Source organism: Eschrichtius robustus, chromosome 16 (genome assembly GCF_028021215.1).
Source record: "Eschrichtius robustus isolate mEscRob2 chromosome 16, mEscRob2.pri, whole genome shotgun sequence".
In the NCBI taxonomy this organism is placed as follows: Eukaryota; Metazoa; Chordata; class Mammalia; order Artiodactyla; family Eschrichtiidae; genus Eschrichtius; species Eschrichtius robustus.
This window is the reverse complement of record NC_090839.1, coordinates 6461717-6484580: the sequence shown is the minus strand read 5'-3', so window position 1 is coordinate 6484580 and position 22864 is coordinate 6461717. Positions and strand designations below refer to the sequence as shown.

At 48.0% G+C, this 22864-nt stretch overlaps 1 protein-coding gene across 1 annotated transcript; it reads left to right on the top strand.

Annotated features, from left to right (window-relative positions):
• The first annotated feature begins 1611 nt into the window (after positions 1-1611).
• LOC137750302 (protein FAM209-like) lies at positions 1612-3094 on the top strand. Its single transcript, XM_068524698.1, has 2 exons — positions 1612-1860; positions 2794-3094. The coding sequence occupies exons 1-2, from the start codon at positions 1612-1614 to the stop codon at positions 3055-3057; spliced, it is 513 nt and encodes a 170-aa protein (XP_068380799.1). The 3' UTR covers positions 3058-3094.
• The last annotated feature ends 19770 nt before the right edge of the window (positions 3095-22864 follow it).

Sequence of the window (22864 nt, the reverse complement as noted above, 5' to 3'; positions counted from 1 at the left end):
ACCTGAAAATTATCTATTTTCTTTCCCAGATCAGCATTTATATACATTTACATACAGGCAAGTCTGGTTATAATAGCCGTGCCTATTTCCTAACCAAGCCTTGGGCCTCACGCCCCCGTAAGCCCTACACAGGTGCTCTCGCCAGGGAGCCCCACGTCCCCACCCCAAGCTGGGGGAGCATGTGCTCCAGGGCGGTCTGTGCGGCTGGATCCCACTCTGCGTCTCCCCTCCTGGTTTCAAACCATCTCACAGAACTTCTCCATCACTCAACACAGTTAGAGGCACAGTGCAGGCACCCAGTGGACCCTTGGTTATATCCAGCAGAAGGCTTTATTCCCCGGGAATAAGTGTGAATCAGGTGACCCAGCAGAACAGGTACACGCCCTGCGTTCCATTAGTCAGGACTTTTTGTTTCATGTCATTTTTAGAAACTGATGGTTTCAAGTGCACTGGCCAGTGAGCCCTGGCTGAACTCCTGGCAGCGGCCTCTGTCGTCCTGCAGGCTGTGCCCCTCTCGCTTCAGAGTCTTCACACCTGCCTGATGCCAACCACGTCCCCATTTTATCCCGCCTCCTCCTGATCATCCCTCACATTCTACCTGAATGTCTTCTTCAGGAAAGCCTTCCTGCCTGAACCAACCTAGAGCTGCCCCCTTGTGTTCTCTTAAAGCTCTCTGTTCTTATCACAAATGTTATTTTTTTCTTTTTTGGCCACACCGTGCAGCATGCAGGATCTTAGTTCCCCAACCAGGGGTCGAACCCGTGCCTTCTGTATTGGGAGTGTACAGTCTTAACCACTGGACCACTAGGGAAGTCCCCTTATCACAATTTTAATGAAATAAATGATACTCTTAATTAACTCAGGCATTGCACACTCAGGTGAAGTCAGTGAGCGTAACTGTGAGGCGATAGGGAGTGGTGGGGACTGTGGAGAAAACATGGCCATCTAGAGGGGCGGTTGCTACTCAGCTCCAGCAGAGAGGGGCCCCCATGTTACCAGATCGTCCATACTTTTCAGAGGAAACTTAGTTTCCTTTGAAATCTGGCCTTTTTAAGTGAAGCCCTCCCCCCACCGACATTTAAATATTGGCAAATAATCATTTTCAGAAACAATGTAGGCCAAACAAAGTACATCAGTGGCTCCTAGTCTGTAGCCTCTGTTTTTTTGGTTGTTTTTTTTTTTTTTTAGCCTCTGGTTTAATATCTTTCTTTTCCACTAGGCTCTCAGCTCCACGGGGGCACATGCCTGGTCTGCTCTGCTCACCATAGCGTCTGCAGTCAACAAATAGAAAAACAAAAATAGATGGACTCTCCCAGTAGAACATGAGGGTCAAAAAGAACATACTGGCAAGGAGATGGCCTTCTATCACTCCCCGCCTCTCTTTTTATTGCCCGCTGGAAATTTCGCCATTTCCCTTTAAGCCCTACTCCCAGGCGACCCCTGAGAGCCTCTTTATCCTCTGCCCTGAAGTCATCACAATGGCCAGAGCTGGTTCTGGCTCAGGGCCTCTGTGACATCACCAACCGCCCAGCCCAGCCCTGGTCCCCAGTCTCCGGGTGCAAGGGCAGACCAACCCACCATGAGCCACTTTGTCCCCCATCTCTGCTCACCATGCGGACGCTGAAATGGTTCTTGTTCTTTCCTCTGTGCCTCTCCTGCGGCTTTGCCTTTATGTTTTCTTCTCTGAGGGATAAAGCCAGAGAACCCCAGGGGAAGGTGCCTTGCGGAGGGCACTTTCGAATTCGGCAGAATCTCCCAGAGCATGCCCAGGGCTGGCTTGGGAGCAAGTGGCTCTGGCTTTTTTTCGTTGTCGTGCTGTATATGATGCTAAAGTTTCGAGGAGATAGTGAGAAGGATAAGGTAAGGATGGCTCCGTTTTTCACACCACATTGATTCCATCTCAGAAAGCTCAGACTCAGAGGAACACATGCTCTGGTTGTTACAGGCAAGACCGTTAAGTACAACGAATTTGAATACAGAGTACCTACTTCTGGTCCTGAGAAACGTTGGCTAACTCATTTCCCGACGTGTCCTTAGGGAGGACGGTAGATCTTAACTCACAGAGGTGGGGACTCATAGTTGAAGACCACCTTCTGTTTACTGGGCAACTAAAACCTTGGCTCAATATTTATCCTGTTAAATCAGATTTTTCAAATTGAGGATAGATTCAAGAACTTGGCGTGTTTCAGGTCAACATTATTTATGGAGGCAGATTCACTGCCCCTGATTTTTAATTTCCCTAGCGTTTGAATCATTACAAGTTGCTGAACTGAATGGAAATGGTATCATTATCCCAGGTAAAGGAAAAGACCTGTCGTAAAGGGTCAGAGGTGTAAAGAGGTAACGGCCTGTCTATAAAGCGGCTGAACAGCTCTGAGAAGGGGAAGGGAGAGAAATACAGCAGCATGTTTGCTCCTGGACAAACCCACCGCTTCAGGATTCTGTGTCCAAACTGATGGGAGCAGGGGTTGGCGAACCTTTTCTGTAAAAGGCCAGATAGTTGATATTTTCAGCTTTGCAGCCCATTCAGTCTCTGTTGCAAGGACTCAACTCTGCTGTTTGAGCATGAAAGCAGCCATAGACAATATGCCAATGAACGAGCCTGGCTGTGTTCCAATAAAACTTTATTAACAAAAAAAGCTGGTGGGCCGGATTTGGCCATCGTTTGCCAATCCCTGGGCTAGATCAATGCTAGAGCCAACTTCTCTTAGGTGAGCCCAGCTCTCTTAGAATTGTGTCAAAACCAGCAACATCAACAGTATTATTCACCCTGAATATCTTTCTTGACAGGAGCAGAAGAATCCTCCTGCCCTTCGAGGCTGTTCATTTCGCTCTCCAATAAAGAAAAATCAAAATGCTTCCCCCAACAAAGACTATGCATTCAATACCTTAACCCAGCTCGAGATGGACCTTGTGAAATTCATGTCCAAGGTGCGGAATCTGAAAGCCGCCATGGCAACTGGCGGTAACCTCAAGTTTCAGAACTCAGAGGTGCCTGCAGACCCACACAATAATATTACAATATATGAGATATGGGGCGAAGAAGACTCCGAGTGAGTGGATTTGTGTGTCAAAGTAGGAGAGGAAAATTTGAGTGTTGACAAACCGTATGCAAACTAATAAAACTATTCTGAAGAAAAAGAATTCTCGAACTTGGGACCTTTTTCCTTTCTCTTTTTTTAAGCTTGAAAAAAGTGCGAGGCCAGTAGCCATAGCAGTTATTGTTTTGTTTTTGCCTTCCTCACTTCCTCTAGAGCTGAGGGTGGTGAGAAGTGTATGGACAGTGACATTAGTGTAGGGTGACATTCTTGGCCACTGTGCCATGGCCCTTGTAGAATAAGGCTTGGGAAATTTGGGGTAAGATGCTGATATTATTGTCATAATAACTATCTTTATAGTAGCTATTTTTGCAAAAGACAGAACCTTTTTTATCTTTATGATATATTACAAAGGACAACTTTATAGGTTTTAAAATGATAGAAATGATTGTTAGGAGGTGTGTGTGTCAAGGGGATGGTGGATTCTAGAGTCATTTCATTTTCTTACCACCAGAAAAGTCGTCTTATTCACTGTCTCATGGGTCCCATGCATTGACTTTTCTACTACAAAACTAACAGTTACATGTGTCTAAGTGGATTAAGAAAAATGGAGAATCAAACCATGTTTTGTTTTGTTTTGTTTTTGAATTAATTAATTAATTTATTTTATTTCTGGCTGTGTTGGGTCTTCGTTTCTGTGCGAGGGCTTTCTCTAGTTGCGGCAAGCGGGGGCCACTCTTCATCGCGGTGCGCGGGCCTCTCACTATCGCGGCCTCTCTTGTTGCGGAGCACAGGCTCCAGACGCGCAGGCTCAGTAGTTGTGGCTCACGGGTCTAGTTGCTCTGCGGCATGTGGGATCGTCCCAGACCAGGGCTCGAACCCGTGTACCCTGTATTGGCAGGCAGATTCTCAACCACTGCGCCACCAGGGAAGCCCTCAAACCATGTTTTTAATGTAACTTGGATATAGATGAGCGAACCAGGGTTCCCAAATTGGTCAATATGAATATTCTTTATAATACTTATTTAAAATATGGGTATTTTGGCATGTTTGTATGGCTAATGGAAACTACACTTACTCCAGGCTGTTCTCTTAGCTCAGGACCCCTAATCTAGGCCAGCCTGGTAGTTTTAGAGAAGGGCAGGGACTTCCCTGGCGGTCCAGTGGTTAAGACTTCGCCTTCCAATGCAGGGGGTGCGGGTTTGATCCCTGGTCAGGGAGCTAAGATCCCACATGCGCCTCGCGGCAAAAAAACAAAACATAAAACAGAAGCAATATTGTAACGAATTCAATAAAGGCTTTTAAAAAAATGGTCCACATCAGAAAAAAATCTTAAAAAAAAAAAAAAAAGAGACCTGCAGGTGCAGGCCTGGGCAGAGACGTCAGCTGTGCGAGACCATGGAAATTCCCTTATTTCCACTTCAGTCCAAATTAAAGTGGGCTTGACTCTCCATCACCTTCCTTCCCAGCCACGAAGAGCTCACAGAGTTCATCCTCATCGCTGGGGCACAGTCCTCAGGATCAGTCGCACATACGTGTTCGGGAAGAGACCTCAGATCAGAGCCGGCCATCTCTTCCCCTCTCATAACTGTGACGCTACCTTTGAAAAGTGGTCCCTGAGCCCTTTACTTGTTGCCGAAACTTCAACTTCCAGGATGTGGAAAAACTGGAAGGCGCTGAGACGCCTCCTTTGTGCCTTCCGTACTCTTTCTGGGTGTTTTCAAGCAAATGGGACTATGTGAGTTATTTTCACAGCACATTCTGAAGAAATGCAGATAAGGAAAAAAGACTTTGGTTTTAACCTGTGATGTCAACATGGGGCACATTTTAGATTAGAACAGAGATAATGTAAAGGTTGCCAAACCATGGCTCACGGGCCAGATCAGCCCACTGCCTGTTTTTGTACAGCCCATGAGCTAATAATGGTTTTTATACTTTTAAATGGTTGAAAAAAATCAAATGATGAATTGTATTTCATGACATGAAAATTACATGAAGTTCGGGAATTCCCTGGCGGTCCAGTGATTAGGACTTGGCACTTTCAATGCCGAGGGCCTGGGTTCGATCCCTGGTCAGGGAACAAAGATCAGCAAGCCACGAGGTGAGGCCCCCCCAAAAATTACATGAAATTCACATTTCAGTGACCATAAATAAATCTTTATTGGAACACAGCTGCATCCATTTACATATTGCCTATGGTTGCTTTTGTGCTCTGTGGCAGAGCTGAATTACTGCACAGAAACCATTATGTCCCCAAAGCTGAAAATGTTTACTAACTAGCCCTTTACAGGAAAAGTTTGCCAATCCTAGTTTATGCTAATCTTATTTATATGTTAACAACCAGAAAAGGTGTTCATTGAGAACCAATGTATTCAATAACCTTCACAAATATCCCCTCTTTGTCTGATAGGCAAAAATGTAATTTCATATCATGTTTTTGTGTCTAGTTTTGTCCAGGTCACTACCAGCTGATGATGGGAATCCTAAGAAAGAACAAAACATCAAAATGCCTTATAGCAATTCGATCGAGGACATAAATGAGAACGAAACCTGCTGTACAATTGGATTTAGCAATTCCCATAAAATAGTGTCCCGGGTCTTTGCCTCGCCCTAACACAGAGCTTTGCAGACCTCGGTGTTGCCTGGAAAACAGTGTTTCCTCACCCCAGCCCATTTCATGCAATATTTTCAGGCAAAAATGCGTTAGATATAGATGCAGAAGCCGGAGCTCCACAAAGCTGCTCACCTATGTTGTTCCAGTGTCAACTCAAACCCCAGTGTTACCACACTCCGCGGTGACTCAGCAGATCGTAGCCGCGGGATCGCTGTAGTTGTCTACACCTGCTGTCTCTGTCAGAGGAGGTTCACTCGGGTGGTTGGCAGAATTCGTAGCCAAGACCCTCTCCTGGGGGCCTGAAGAGGCCGCTGCCATACGCGAGGTGATGGGTCGTGGGGCAGGGACGTGAGGGCAGCCTTGAGGATCTGAGAATGGTCCCCAGTCAACAGCTAGAAAAGAAACCCGGAATCTCAGCCATACAACTGCAAGGACATGGGCTCCACCAGCAACCAGTGACCTGGAAGAGGCCCCCGAGTCAGAGGGGATCCCAGTCTGGTGAGACCCTGAGCATATGAGCCCACCTACCAGAACATAGACTCCCAACCCACAGAAACTGTGAGATAATAAATGTGTGTTGTTTGAAGCCACTAAGTGGCTTTGTGGTAGTTTATTACACAGCAGTAGAAAATCAATACAGCACACACACACGCACACGCACACACACAAACTCTTTCCATCTGCTGTTTCTGATGCCTCGGATGACACATCCACGCTCCCTCTGGCCTAGTGACCAGCCTCTGAACCAGGGGAATGGGACCAAAGGAATACTGGCAGAGGATCACGAACAGGGATACTCTGCTCCTTGAAACCAGAGGTTACAAAGTGTTGGCTCAGGGACCAAACCTCCCCCCACCCCGGCATGTTTGTTTGACCCATAATCATATTCTCTCACATTTTATTTTGAAATTTGTAGATTCACAGGAAGTTGCAAAAGTAGCAGAGTATCTCCTTAGACGCTTGGCCTAGTTTTCTGCATTGGTTTTCCCCAGTGGTTACATCTTATGTAACTTGAGTACAGTCACAAAACCAGGAGACTGACATTGCAACAATGTATGTGGGGAGTTCTGTGTTGTTTTATCCCGGGTGTGGAGGCATGGACCCACCACTCCACCATCCCAGCAGAGACCCCCAACCCCTGGCAACCACCAATCAGTTTCCATCTCTGTGATGTTTTTAAAATTTTATTTATTATTTTATATTTATTTTTGGCTGCGTTGGGTCTTCGTTGCTGTGCACAGGCTTTCTCTAGTTGCGGCGAGTGGGGGCTGCCCTTCATTGTGGTGCGCGGGCTTCTCATTGCAGTGGCTTCTCTTGTTGTGGAGCACGGGCTCTAGGCACGCGGGCTTCAGTAGTTGTGGCTTGTGGGCTCAGTAGTCGTGGCTCGCGGGCTTAGTTGCTCTGCGCATGTGGGATCTTCCTGGACCAGGGATTGAACCCGTGTCCCCTGCATTGGCAGGTGGATTCTTAACCACTGCGCCACCAGGGAAGTCCCCATCTCTATGATTTTTGTCCTTACAAGAATGTTATGTGAATGAAATCATACAGTGTGTGACCTTTTATTTATTTTTTAATATTTATGTATTTATTTAGCTGCGCCGGTTCTTAGTTGCGGCACACAAGCTCCTTAGTTGCAGCATGCGGGCTCTTAGTTGCGGCGTGCAGGATCTATCTAGTTCCCTGACCAAGGATCAAACCCGAGCCCCCTGCATTGGGAGCTCAGAGTCTTAACCACTGGACCGCCAGGGAAGTCCCCTACAGTGTGTGACCTGTGAGGCTGGCTTCTTTCACTCGACATAAGGCCCTTCAGATCTATCCAGGTAGTCTCATGTGCCAGCCTGTCTGCTGCTGAGTCCGTGGAACCCTCTGCCTGCGGTGTGGGGGAAGTTTTGGTCTCTTGTAGGTTTCGGTAATAATTACAGAGCTGCTACGAAGAATCGTGTGCAGGTTTTTATGTGAACACGCATTTTCATCTTTCTGGTATAAATGCCCAGGGTTGCGGTCTCTGGGTCACATGGGAAGTGCGTGTTTTGGCTTCCACTAAGAGTCAAAGATTTAGAAGAAGATACACCCTGGGAACTGCCGCTCTTTCCTCATCCCGGCTACCCGGATCCCACACCCTCCTGCCTCCCCGAAGCCCTGTAGTGATGTGATCAGCCTCTTTGGTTTCTGTTTTATCCTTCCTGTCTTCCTCTTGCATAAACGAACAGATGCGTGTGTATTTTCTTATACCCCTTGTTTCCGACGTGAAGGACAGCAAGCTTTCCAAATTCTTTGGGGCTTTGCTTTTTCCACTTACCAGAAGGTTCTTGGAAATCCCTTCAAAGTGGCTCTTAGGGGGTCGTCTTTCTCATTCTTTTTTCCCGCTGCAGAGTGCTCCATTGTGTTTGTTCAGCCCCTGCCTTATATGCGGACATTCAGGTAGCTTCCAGTAGTTTGAAATGACAAATAATGATGCAGTGAATAACCTTGTGCATACTTATTTTTATGGTGTTGGAGATGTATCTTCAGGGTAGGTTCCTAGGAGTGGGCCTGGTGGGGAGAAGGGTGAATTGCATGTGTGGTTTTGTTAGGCATTGCTAAATTTCCCTCCAGAAGGGCTGTGCTGAGTCGCGTTCTCATCAGGGATGCCAACACAGCGTTTCAGCTGCCTGAAACGCCGTTCTTAGAACGCTTTGCATGGCTTGCAGTTACTGACAATTTCCACTAGGTGGCAGACAAAGCCCGTCACAGGGAACAGCGCTCTCGTTTCCCGAAGATTTCGTTTTCAAGGGCCCTCGGTAACAGTCATGTGTGAGTTGAAGTAGTAGCTGTCATAACACTTCTATCCCAGTTAGCAACTGGCATTCATTGTACTGGTAGTAATGAAAACATTACTTTTTGTTAACAATGAACAGTTGTCGTTTGATTATTCACTCATTCATTCAAGTGTTTGTTCTATGCACTGTTCCAGGCTCTGGGCATGAGGAGATAAAAACAAGCAAGCAAACAGCTTGCCGGCACAGAGCTTGCATTCCACTGGGGGAGAGACAAGAAACACGTACATAAGTGTAATATGTGGGCTGTCAGGTGGGCCCATGTACTACAGAGAAAGGTAAAACAAGGAAGGAGAGCAGGGTTTGGGGGTCAGTGAGTGAATGTTGGTTTAGGATCTTAGTGTGGTCGGGGAAGGGCTGCGGAGAAGCCCTTACTGGAGGGAGTCAGCCCTGAGGACCCGCGAGGAGATGAGGAGGACGGGAAGGGAAAGTGCAAAGGCCCTGAGGCAGGAGCGCCAGGCCTCAAGGCGAGCTGCTGGGGGTCCCGTACTTGGGGCCGAGTGAGGGAGGGGATGAGGTGGGACACAGGGAGCGGGTGCCTCGCAGGCCACCTGCAGGACTTGAGTTTCCCTCCTAGAGAGATGAGGGCCGTGGGGAGACTGTGGAAACCCTCCTTCCCCCACTCCCCGGACAGAGACGCACCCATTCTCCAGGTGTCTCCAAACGGCCCAGCCCGGGCCACACCTGATCTGGGCTTTGTTGGTCTCTGTTTTCAGGGGCCCTTGGGGGTGGGGGACATGGGGACGACAGATGGGGGGGAGATGAGGCTTCCTGTGGGAGACGAGGCACCTTTCAGGGGCCCTGCTGGGTGACCTCTGCCTTCCATTATCTTTGGGCCACTTAACAATTCTGTAAACTGTAGAAAATGGGTAATACACGAAGCCTCGGTGTTTATCAAAATGCAGGTGGATCTCATGTAGGGGACGCAGTTAGTTGTGCAGCTCTGCATCTGTCTGTCTGTCCTCCCGTCGGCTTCCGGTCCTTTGAAGCCTCCTCTGAACCCGCTGTACCGTCCTACTGACCCCTCCTTAACCAGTGAGTTGAGTCACGTTTTTGACACATGATCGTCTTATATTGCATGAGTCGTGAGTCTGCCGCTTCAAAAATTCCCTCTCCCTCTCCCCTGAGCCCTTCTCAGCCATGGTGCGGACATGAAGACACCTCTAGCACGTTACCCCAGGAGGTGAAGAAACTAGATTCCCTTCCATCCTGAAAACCCATAAAAAGGAAATGTGATGGAGAGGAGGGGGCAGTGGCCGTGGGAGGACCCGCTGCGGCCCAGGCTCTCCTGTCTTCCATTCTCTAGGTGTCAGGGACACCCAGGGGAGGGGGCCCAGCGGGGACCTGCCCGAGGGTGGTGACCCGGGAGATGTAGCACCCTGGAGACAAAGGGAAGGCTCTAAGCTCCTGAGGGCAGAGCCTGGTCTCACTACGAGCCCCTCCTCCTCCTCCCACCAGACCCTCGCTCCCCGTGCAGGCGAGAGAGAGAGAGGCCTCCCCAGCCTTGAGGTCACTCCTGGCGCCCTCAGGAAAGCGCCTGCCTTTATTGGGCAAACTTCTGGATTCCTTCAACTTGAAGAGACCGTGAGTCTGCTGAGTACCCTTCCCTCCCCAGTGTGTGTGGACTTAGACATCCGGCAGACGCTGCAGGAGCTTTGCCTCTCACTTGGACCAGTGCCTTCCGGCCACTTCGTTCTTCCAGAAACACCCTCTCCCCTTCACTCGCTCATCCCTCCTTCCGTCATTTATCTGTTCATCATTCAGCCAGGACTCAGGAGCATCTCGCTGTGCGAACGTGGCAGTGGGTGCTGAGGATACAGGGATGAGCGGACGTGGACCACAGGGAGACCCACCTCACACACCTTAGAGGCTGCTCTCGAGAAAGAGACTGTAAAATGGTGCAGCCACTGTGAAGAACGGTATGGAAGTTCCCCAGACACTTAAAAATAGAATTTCCATGTGATCCAGCAAATCCTCTTGTGGGTATATACCCCCAAGAATTAAAAGCAGGATCTGGAAGAGATGTTTGCACACCCAGGCTCATAGCAGTGTTGTTCACAACAGCCAAGGAGTAGAAGCAACCTAAGTGTCCATGGATGGATGAATGGGTGAACAAAATGTGTCTTATACATGCGTTGAGTATTATTCGGCTTCAAAAAGGCCAAGCCCCCTCTGGGCACCAGGAATGCAAAGGTAATCAAATCCTACAGTATTATTAGGGGCTGTCAGACAATTAGGAAAAACAGACAGTGGCTATAAACACATAAAAATATACAACAGCATTCAGGAGCGGCTAAGTGCTGTGAAGAAAAATACTCCAGAGGAGGGGTCTCTTGTGCCAGATGGTCAGGGAAGACCTTTCAGAGGACACTTTGAACAAACCTGTGTGAGGTGAGGACCCAGTGATGGGAAAAGCAAGTGCAAAGGGCCTGAGGTTCTCCTAGAAACCCACCGCTTCCTTCAGAGGGCTGACCTCCATACTTAATTATACCTTCATTTGTGTTGTGATTGGCTCCTTAACGGATATGCTGTCCCCAAATGTGCCACTTTGGCATAAGGGTTATTTTGAGCTGAAGGCAGCTGAGGCAGGAAGAGTTGTCCGCCCTCCCCTTTTCTGCCTAAAAGCAGGACATAAATTTCCCACTGAGGAAGGTGCCCCCCTTCCCCGCACACCGGGGGGAGAACAGTGACTCTTACCATCAAAGACTGAGAGTCGAAACCGAGATGCATTTGCATAAACAGACCTGACTAGAACAGTCCTGTTTTCCATTAGTTTCCCCCATATATTTCCTAGTCACTTCCCCACAGTTTGTCCCTTGAACCCTAAACCCTCTTTCCTTTGTTAAAATGGTATATAAGCCCCTGAGTCTACCTGCTTCTTTGATTGTTACTTCTTTTCTGTGAACTCCTGTGCACACAAATGTTAGTAAAAATTGTCTTCTGTTCATCTTTTATTAGTTTAATTGATAAACCCCTATTTACTGAGCATAAGATAGTAGAGGGAAAGCTTTCCTCCCCAACATTTTTTTGTCTTTTTTTTTCTTTCTTTATTATTATTTTAGTTTTCTTTTTTTTTCTCCCCAACATTTTAATTCTCTATTTTTAATAGACTTTGGCTCTTCTTATTCTAGAGTTTGCATGTACCATAATTTAACCAGTTCCCTGCTGGTGGGTGTCTGGGTGCTCTCCAGTGTTTTGTTATTACGAACACATATGGTACCTATTTCCCTAGGTTGGGCAGGATTTGATGCTTCCCACTTCAGGCCATACAAGCGCCATCTGCCAGTGTTTGGGTTTATTCCCAAACAGTCAGCAAACACTGAAAGCACAGCCAGGCAAGGCGCTGAAAACAAAAACCCCCGCAGTGGCTTACACGTGACTTATTTTAGAATTTCTGAGTACAGTGAAGTGACGACTCATCCCACTTAAATTCTGAGCTGTTTGAAGGACCATCTGGTTCATCAGAATATGAAAGACTTTGCCCAGCAACCTGGAAAAGTACCCAAGATGAAGACGGAGCGCTCTTTAACCACTGACAGTGAGTCCCAAGGAACGTCAGCCGAGTGTTAGCTCCTTGAGGACAAGAATGTTGTCAACTAAATAAACTGCATAATGTCTGGGCCTATTTTTGTAAAAAATGTTTCCTCTTTTTCTGATTACATAGGCAATGCAGCCCAAAGCACAAGTAACCAAAGAAAAGTAGATAAGTTAGACTTCATCAGAATTAAAAGCTTTTGCGCTCCAAAGGAAACTATAAGAAAGTGAAAAGACAACTCAGAGAATGGGAGAAAATATTTGTAAATGATATATTTGACAAGGATCTAGTATTAAGCATATATGAAGAACTCACAACTCAACAGTGAAAAAGAAAGAAACCCAACTGAAAATGGGCAAAGGACTTAAAGAGACATTTCTTCAAAGAAATGTACAAGTGGCCAATAAGTACATGAAAAAATGCTCATCATCAGTCATCAGGGAAATGCAAATCAAAACCACAATGAGACACCCACCACTTTGTACCCACTAGGATGGCTGTCGTCAAAAAGGCAGACAATAGGAGGTGTTGGTGAGGATGTGGAGAAATTGGAATCTTCACACATTGCCAGCAGAAATGTAAAATTATGCAGTTACTTTTGAAAAATGTCTGGCATGTCCTCAAAGTGTTACATATACAGACTCACCATATGACCCAGCAATTCCATTCCTAGGCGTCCACCAAGAAAAATGAAAACATACGTCCACACAAAATTTGTACATGAATGTTCATAACAGCATTATTCATAATAGCCAAAAAGTGGAAACTCAAATGTCCATCATCTGGTAAATGGATTAATAGTGTGGAATACCCAAACTATGGAATATTATTCAGCCATAAAAAGGAACAAAGACTAAAAAAAAAAAAAAAAAAAGGAATGAAGACACAAAAGACCACATACTGTATGATCTATGTTATGGAGGAAAAACTTCTCCTCCACCCTCTTAGGTTCAGTCCTTGGGGACGTGTGAATTAAACTAACAAATGTATGCCTTTTCTCCTAAATTAACAAGAGAAAAGGCATACATTTTTTACCAATACTTATGTGCACAGCAGTTCAAAGAAAAAAAGTGAAACCCAAAGACGTGGTTAGATTCGGGAAGTCATAGACCGTTTTAACAAAGGAAAGAGGGTTTGAGCTTTGAGGGATGACAAATCATGGGGATGCAACCAGGAAATCTATGGGGGAAACGAACGGAAGATAAGGGTTATGGTGGTGAGGTTGTTTATGCAGACTCATCTCAGTGCCAGCCCTCCATCTCCGGGGGTGAGTTGCTCTCCTCTTCCTAGCGTGGGAGAAGAGGACACCTTCACAGGGGGAGGTATGCCCTGATTCTAGGCTGTTCCAGGGAGCTGCCCAGGAATTGCAGCCGGATGACCAGTGCTGGCAAAGTCTCCTCCAAGTCAGCTCGGATCCTCTCTCTCAGCAGCAGCGTCCCAAGGCCGTGAGGCCCCCAAACCTGTGTCTGCCTCTAAAACTGGTCTGGGAAAGATGAGGGCAGCTTTGGAGGGGTTCGTGCACACCTGAGGGAAAGGAAACGCCACGGAGGCTTCTGTGGGCTCATTTTATTCACCAGACACTGGCTCGACAGAAGTCATTCTCTTTACCCCTCGTGGTGTTCCCCTCCCCACCCCCTGGTCCCCCTCTGATTAATAGACTGTCATCACTCATGGGTAAAAGTCACCATTTCCTGGAACCCTCCTGCAAGCAGGGCTCACTGGGGGCTTCACAAACTTCATCTAATTAATTTGACCCTCACAGCTGTTCCAGCAAAGAGCTCTGGGCTCTGGAGTCAGGCAGGGGTCACTGGCTCCATGACGTCCTGCCCTGGGAACTTGGACTTGGGACTCACCTTATTGAATTTACTTTTCCTCACCAGTGAAATGGGGGGCGACAGTGGGAGGCCCTGAGTGAGGGAACCCACCCTGCACCTCATACCTGCTCTTCACATCCTCGTAGGCCCCAAATCATGGTGGGTGGTGGGGATGGCATCAGCACCCCTGGAGCAAGCTTGGAGGAGGCTTTGAATCAAAGGCTGATTCGAGATTCTAATAGCTTTCCACCCTGGGGTGCCAGATCTAGCAAATAAAAATACAGGATGCCCCCTTAAATTTGAATTTCAGACACACAATGACAATGAATAATTTTATTTTTAAAAAATTTTTTAAAGATTATTTATTTATTTATTTTTGGCTGCATCGGGTGTTAGTTGCAGCACGCGGGATCTTCGCTGAGGCATGCAGGATCTTTCATTGCAGCGCGCGGGCTTCTCTCTAGTTGCAGCGTATGCGTTTTCTCCTCTCTAGTTGTGGCACGTGGCTCCAGGGCACATGGGCTCTGTAGTTTTGCCGTACGCAGGGCTCTCTAGTTGAGGCACGTGAGCTCAGTAGTTGTGGCGCGCGAGCTCAGTAGTTGTGGCACGCGGGCTTAGTTGCCCTGCAGCATGTGGGATCCTAGCTCCCCGACCAGAGATTGAACCCGCGTCCCCTGCATTGGAAGGTGGATTCTTTACCACTGACCACCAGGGAAGTCCCTGAATAATTTTAGTATAAGTATATTCCGTGCAATATTTGAGACATACTTATACTGAAATTTTATTCTTTGTTGATTTGAAATTCAAGTTTATCTGGGCACCTTGTATGTTACCAGGCAGCCCGTGGTGACTTGTCCAGTGTTTGGTGGACACAAGAGACAAAATCTTGGCAAAAAAGTTAAATCAACTATTCTTCAATAAGAAATCTTTTTAGGGACTTCCCTGGTGGTCCAGTGGTTAAGACTCCACACTTCCACTGCAGGGGGCATGGGTTTGATCCCTGGTTAGGGAACTAAGATCCCGCATGCCGCGTGGTGCTGCCAAAAAATTAAAAAAAGGTTTTTTTAATCTTTTTTAAAAATCTTGGGAAAAGAGAAGTAGAAGATCCTGAAAGTCGTACTTGCCTTCTGACCGGTTTGAATGGTAAGGTCACCTCTACAGAGAGGTGGTAAGGGAGGACTCTCCTTCAACTCCCATTCACGCTTTTTAACAGTTTATTGAGGTATAATTCACATCCCATACAATCCACTCACAACATACAACTGAATGGCATGTTTTGTAGAGTCACAGGCACGTGCAACCGTCACCACAGTCCACTTTAAACATTTTCATCGCCTCAAAAACCAGCCCCATACCCATTAGCACTCCCTCTCCATCCCTGCCCCGCCACTGGTAACCACTAATCTACTTTCTGTCTTTACGGATTGGCCTCTTCTGGACATTTCTCATGAACTGAGTCACACACGTGCAGCCTCTTGTGTCTGTACCATGTATCATGTTCCTTCTCATGGCTGAATAATATTCCATTGCGTGGATGGACCACATTTGGTTTATCCATTTGTCCATCGATGGACATTTGGGTTGTTTGCACCTTTGGGCTATTAGCTCTCTCGTTCTTAATCATATCACCTTACCTCCTTCATCGTTATTACGCCATCACCCTACTTATCTACCCATATCTGTTTGTTTTCTCCCTCCCTCACTGCACTGTAAGCTCCAAGCAGGCACAGAGTTCCGTCTGAATCACTGCTGGGTGCCTGGCCCACAACGATGCATGAGTGATTGGAACTGGACCTGCTCCCACTGAGTCAGGCCTCTGGGAAGGGAGGGCATCATGAGCTCAGGGAGGAGAAAGTTCTCATAGTTTCCAGGTGTGGCCTGGAGACGCTGCTTTTCTCTTGGCCGCCGTGACCTCTGCTTTGAGAGTCTGCACCGTCAGCTTTATCTTCCTCTGAACCTTTCACGTAAAGGGGAGGCGTTGGGACAAGTGGTGGAAATGGGTGCGTTGGGGGCAGCGGGGTGGGGGCAGTCGGGGTGGGAGCGGCCGCTATCTTCTGGGAACCGATTCCTGAAACTTGCGGGTTCCGCCGAGACACCAGCCATGCGGTGGTTTCAACAGTTACCCCATGGAGGGAGGTTCCCAGCTGTGATCAACTCTCCCAGCCCAGATGAGGATGCTGATAATCCCCTCTGCTCAGCATTTTATTTTATTTTATTTTTGTAATTTGGGGGAAATTTGCCACATATACCCTCTTTCCTGGAAAAGGAAATTTTTATTTCCTTTTTTAAAAAAATAAACTTATTTATTTTATTTATTTATTTTTGGCTGCGTTGGGTCTTCGTTGCTGCGCGCGTGCTTTCTCTAGTTGCGGCGAGCGGGGGCTACTCTTTGTTGCGGTGCGCGGGCTTCTCAGTGCGGTGGCTTCTATTGTTGCGGAGCACGGGCTCTAGGCGTGCGGGCTTCAGTAGTTGTGGCTCGGGGGCTCTAGAACGCAGGCTCAGTAGTTGTGGCGCACGGGCTTCGTTGCTCCGTGGCGTGTGGGATCTTCCCGGACCAGGGCTCGAACCCGTGTCCCCTGGCGTTGGCAGGCGGATTCTTGACCACCGCACCACTAGGGAAGCCCAGTTTCTATTATCTTGACTTCATTCTCAGACCAGCCTTCCCCCGTGCTGGCAAAAAGGCTGCCCGGAGCTCCTGAGGCCACCGCCATGGAGATCTTTCCTTTGGCTTCCTTGTCAAACGTCTCATGGCCTCTCATTGGCTCTTTCTAGATCATCTGCCCATCCGTGACCAATCGCAATGGCCGAGGTGAAAGCAGAGTGCTGATTGGCTTAGGCCTAGGTCACAAGCCCCGTCCTCGGCCTGGAGGCTCAACTTGGGGAGACATGTGGGCTGGGAGCAGGGGCATGGAGGAAAGCGGGGGCACTTGTTTCCAGAGGAAGGACGGATGGAAAATGCGGAAGGGACACGAAATACCGTCTCTATGAGAATGTAAAGTGAAAGCCTGGAGTGGTGGGGTTCATGCTCACGGGTAGCTGGGGCCAGATCAGGGAGGGCCCAAAGGGAGGTGCTCGCAGCTTAGATGCAGGGGGCGGGGGTGGGGAGGTGTGGAGGATGTGAGGCGGCATCCCGGAGACAGCAAGTCGCTTCCGTGGGCTGCCTGGCTCAGGTGGTGATGGTGGCCAGTGGTTTCCATCTTTGAGTCAATTCTTTCATCTGGACAATGACGAAAGAGTAGGAATGCTTCCTCTCCGGAGTTCCTTCCTTCATTGACTTGTAATCCACCCGGTATACTCAGAGGTCCACACACTTTTTCTGTAATTGGCCAGAAATAGTAATTATTTTGGGCTCTGAGGGCCATCTGGTCTCTGTCACATCTGCTCAACTTCACTGCTGTAGTGACAGCAGCCATATCATTCGCACATTGCCTGTGGCTGCTTTTGAGACAATATGTACCGCAGACCCTAAAATTCCTATCTAGCCCTTTACAGAAAATGTTTGCCAACCCTGTCATATACTAGGAACGTCTTCCAAGTGAGTAAACACGCTTCCTCACCACCATTTTTAGTGACTGCATTTTGCTTCCCTTCCATAGACTTTTCCAAAGCTGCTGTCCTGAGGACATTTATTTCCCTGGCAAATGTTCTCAAAAATGAGTTTGTTAAGGAAGACACCTGAATTTGAGAAGCAGTCGGACAAGTGTCCCCAAAGCCCTGCCTGACTTCTCTCCTGGCCCAGCCCTGGTCTCTAAGCTCTGAAGGGCTGAAAAACGGACATTTTCTCAGGCATGTCTCCTGACTCAAGAACTTGCAGCTTTGCAAACCCATAAAGTAGGCCACATACTCAGGAATCCCACGGGCCCTGTCCTGATGGTCCAGGACAGTCCCTGCAGGTCCCTGCAACCTGGTCCCAACCACATCAAGCTGTTTACAAGGAGCTCCTTGAAAAATTTCCCCCTTAACTACAGTTTAAGCTGTGCTAAAGAATCGCTTGCCTGGGGTCATGATACATCAAGCTGGGCAGGGGTCTTCTTGTTGAATCAAGGAGGTGGATTCAGACAGAAGCTTGAACCAGTTTTTCTAGTTCCCAGGCACCCTCCAGATTCTCCTCTGGGTTTACTTTCCTTAGGTAGAAACCTTACCTGGATTTGCAGGGAACATGGGGCTCTCTGTCATCCAGGATCCCTCGGGGGCCCACGGGCAAGTTAATTGTTTGGAAAGTGTTGCCTCTTAGGTATTTCTTTTTTTCATAAAAGAGGAATTAGAGTCTTTGGGCCCTATAACCTTGGACTTCTGCCAAGTTTCCTCATAGCATTTTCACCTGAAAAAGATGAGCCTTTCCCCTCCGGAGCCAGGAGAGTGTTTCTTGTACCAACAGTGGTGTTTGAAAAGCGCAAACTCTCAAGCCTGGCAATACCCCTGCATTTATCGTGTCAAACATCCCAAATGCAGGTGTCATCTCCCAACCAACTTTTAGATGAATTGGAAAAGCCAGAAAGAAGTAAGAGGCAATCATTATAATCATTTTTCAGATTTATAGCATTGCCTTTTTAAAAAATGTATGGGGGGCTTTGGAGTTTGTTTAAAATTTATTTTAAACTTTTTTTTTTTTTTCCTGTGGTTGTAAAATGATACATGGTCATTATAGAATTAGGAAGTCTTAGACTGGGCAAACAAACAAACAAACAAACATAGCCACCAGCCCACGGTCAAGGAGGTAAACATGAACAACCCTGTAGGAAGAACTTGGGCCCCATATCATGCATTCTCCATGCAGTGTGGTGTTCAAAGACAGAGTCTTTCAAGAGAAATGAAAAACAGAAATATTGTTGTTTGTCGTTACAACAGGTACATGGAGAAATACACAAATAACTCAACCCCCATGCAACCATTTTAAAATTAATTGTCCAACAAAAAGAGATCAAGAGGGAAATCCGGCCAATCCTGGACTCTATGGATGATTGGTACCTTAAAGATATTCAGGCAGGTGATGGAATTCTTCATTTTATAGCTAGGCTTCTTTGCATCATAAATCAATGATTCCTAATTCTGAGGTTAGCCCACGCGGGCTACATAAAAGTCACCTAGGTTGTTGATGAGAAAATAATAGATTCCCACCTCCTTCCTTACCTGAGATTCTGATTCAGTTGATCTCACCTGGGAACCTGTGTTTCTAAACAAGCCCATGAGGTAATTCTTATATACAGCCAGGACTGAGGATAATCAATACGGAGTGTCAACGTCCTTTCTCACCATCCTTTTAGTGTCTACCTCAAAGTCAAATCTCCTTCCCCAATGTCAAGGAATCTGATTGACTCTGCTTGGGTCACATGTCCCACTACCTGGACCAACCACTATGGCTAGTGAAATGAGACACTGTGATGGCAAGATCTGGGACTTATGCCCTTCTCCATGGCCAAGAGGATGGGATATTGTGATTGACAGCAATGCTGAATCATATGACAGATTCAAGGAGAAGTGTTTCCCCAAAGGAAGTGGCAAGGGCCCCTTCTGGGCATGTCATTCCAGGAATGCCTGAATCTTGTTTTAGCCCAATCTACTCCTTCCCCTTAAGGTCCACCCACTACAAGAGGCAAAGGCAAATTAAAAGTCAACTTTATTATTATTATTTTGGCCGGCACTGCATGGCATGTGGGATCTTAGTTTCCCAACCAGGGATAGAACCCATGCCCCCTGCAGTGGAAACATGAAGTCTTGACCACTGGACCACCAGGGAAGACCAGCTTCATTATTATTAACTGGACTTTTGGCAGAACTCTGGTGATAAATTGAACTCTAATTGTTGATAAATAGGGGGGTACCTCTTGGCTTAGATGTGAAGATGGAGAAGAAGGATAGCCTTTCATCTCCTGCCAACTGCCAGTCAACCTTCACCTGGCCACCAGGGGTGAATCATGCCAAGGGATGAGAAACAAGGATGTAGAACTTGAAAGCTAGAACTGCTGGGGTCAGGAGCTGCTGTTTTAAGTGACAGTGACCTGGCCCATTAGTAAATCATACTCAAGTGTCTTAGAATTTGACCCAATTAGATTTGTAAGTCTTCCTCCCTGAAGGGTAGGAGGGAGGAACTACAAGAGTTCAAGTTGAAAAATCCCAGGGAAGGGCTCTGATTGGCTCAGCTTGCATCACATGGAAGAGACAAGGAGAGAGAACCCCAATATGCCCCCCTGCCAGAGAATTCTGGGTAAATAAATGATTCTTCCAAATACCTCCTTACTCATTTTAAGATGCTGTGACAGAATAAGAAATATATATTTTGTCTCTGCCCCCCATTTCCAGGCACATAGCTCCTAAAACCCTTGGAATCTCTGGAGTGAAAAATGTCGTTTTGTATGCTAATGAGATGACTGGTGACTGGGGCTCCTGGGTAGCCTCAGGATGGGAGGCTGTGGTGGGGTTGGTTGCCAAGGGGAACCAACCACCTGCTTAGAGGGATGGAACTTCCAGCTCCACCCACTGGCCTTTGGGGAAGGGAGGGGGGCTGGAAGTTGAGTTAATACCTGGTTGCCAATGATTTACTCGATCGTACCTACATAATGGAACCTCCATAAAACCGGCTGAAGGATGGGATTCAGAGACCTTCTGGGTTGGTGAACACCTGGGGGCGCTGGAAGTGTAGGATGCCTGGAGAGGGCCAAAAAAATAATAATAATAAAAATATTTTTTAAAAATATAGACTGACAGCTCCTGAAACGCTAGTTCCTGAGAAGGAGGGGTTAGGCGTGGCGATGTACTTTAAATATGGGGGATTTGTCTTGAAGCAGTGTCTTCTTAGAAAGTGCCCTCTTTATTTTGAGTGTATCCTTATTTGGATTGCCTTGCTGTGGGGGTGCTGATGGAGATGGGGTGGGGGGGCGATAATCCCCAATAATAATAACCAAACATCATGCGGCACATAGGATGTTTCCTATGTACTTCATAAGCATACATTCATTTAAACCTCAGAATGACCCTATGAGGTACGTCCTTTGCAACCTTTCTAAGGCCGCACAGTGAGCAAGAGTCATAGGACCTTGAGCATCGTGCCCTCCTTGCCTTCAGAGAGGCTTGGATTCTGGCTTTGCAGCTCCCTGACCAGGCAAGCTGGGGTGCTTACCATTCTTTAGCCTTGGTCCTCCAGCTGCAGAACAAGGGTAATTCTGGAGTCGTTGGGCAGCGATGAAAGCACCTGGCTTCTGTGCACCCCAGAGGAAAGTTGTGATAGTTATGCCGACCTAGAGCTGGAGCGGGCCTGGTGCCAGGGTTCGGGTTTGGTTGCATCTCCAGACTGAGCTGAGGTTCTGTGCAGGGAGCAGCTGCCAGCGCCCCCGCCCGCCTGCACACAGCGTGGCTGCATATGGAAGGATGGAATAAGTCACTCTGGAAGCTTCTCCCCTTAAAACGCCTGACATTAAGGAATCTTCCTCCTTTGCTCTCTTTCTCTCCTCCCCTCCTCCCTCCCTCCCTCCCCATCCCCCTTCCCCTTTTTTTTCTTTAAATTCCCAATGTCAGTTGATGCCTTTTCAAAAGAACCTAACTAAGCAGGACAGGCAGTGTGAACGCAGGCACTAGGCAGGATTAAGGGAAGATTAAGATCCTTTGTGAGTTTCTCCTCTTCTCTGCAGAGACAAGACCTGAAGTGTTGCTAAAGAATCCCCCTGGAAACCACTTTCTCTGGGGCCTCATTTGGATTGCCTCTGGCTGGGTGGAGCTCCCACGTGTACAGCCTTCACAGGGAGCGAGCCGCCAACCTCGGAGCGGGTGAGCCAGGGCGTTCGCCTTGGGTTGGGTCTCCATTCTGGGGCCAAGTCGACTCATCTCTGGGGCCAGTTGCTTCAGACCTCAGAGACAAGCCACGTCCTGCCAAGAGACGTCTGCTTCCCAAATGCAGGGCCCAAGGGTGCGGTCCTGCGGGCATCCCTGCCTGCTCCTTCCTGGGTCCCCTTCTTCCTCCGTTTCTCCTGGTTTATGGAGGAAACACACAACCTGCTCTTCTGACCTAAGGCCGGTCCCGCATCTTGCTCCAGGTCCCACCCTTTGTGACTTTCTCCAGGATATCAGGTCCTTAATTATTCTCTCCATTCTCCCAAATTTTCCATTTCTCTCTCCCCCTGCATCTCATCAGCCTGCGGCACTGCTTCCTTATTAAAACGAGAACAGAACACTCTGACCTCTGTGAGCCCCACCTGCGTCCACCCTCATTTATCTGTTTTCCTTCACAGAGAAACTTTTCTCCATGTCCTCAGTTCCCACCCGTTCTCCAGCCCCCTGCCCCACCCCCGGCTTCTCTCTCACCAGGGGCACCTACAACCATGTTACAATATACAAAGGACCCGCTCATGTCCTCATGTGATGAGGCTTTGTAGCTGCACTCCACACAGCTGACCACTTTTTTCTTCCAGAAGCTCCCTCCTTCCTTTCCTTCCGTGACACGCTCGTGGTTTCTCAGCCTCCGTCTTGGGCCCCGCTCCTCCCCGCCCTCTGAATGCTGGGTTCCGCATGGCTCGCCCGAGTCTGCTTCATCACTGGGCTCTCACGGGATGACCTCATCCACCGCCAAGGCTTTCAATGTGACCTGGCGGCGGAGGGCTCCCACACTTACCCTCGGGTCCTGCTGTCACCTCACAGATTGATCGCCTACCTGACACCCCTACTTGGATGTCTCGTGGGCTTTCCACACTGAAGGTGTCCAAATGAAACCTCGCGTTGTCTTCTGCCCCACCTGTCTCCGCCCCAGGCCTCAGCTCCAGGAATGGTACCGCCCTTCAACCCAGCCGCCCGAGCCGACACCCTTGCCTCTTCTTCTTCTTCCTGCCTTAAGCTCCCATCCAATCAGCCACCGGCTGTCAATTCCAACCCCACTTTCTTCGTCCTCACTTTGCCACCTGAGGCCAGGCCACAGTCAACGCCCTCCTGGGTGATGCGACAGTCTCCTGCGTGATCCCCAGCCCTCATTTCTCACACTGCTGCCCTTGGCATCTTTCTAGAACGAAAGTCGAATCAGGTCAGTCCCCACTTAAAGCCATTTCATGCTCCCTAGGGCTCTG

Bases quoted from the DNA above. Each gene is read 5' to 3' on its own strand.
- LOC137750302 (XM_068524698.1), top strand. From the start codon at position 1,612: ATGCGGACGCTGAAATGGTTCTTGTTCTTTCCTCTGTGCCTCTCCTGC. The intron at 1,861-2,793 runs GTAAGGATGGCT...TCTTGACAGGAG, and splicing joins GAGATAGTGAGAAGGATAAG to CAGAAGAATCCTCCTGCCCT.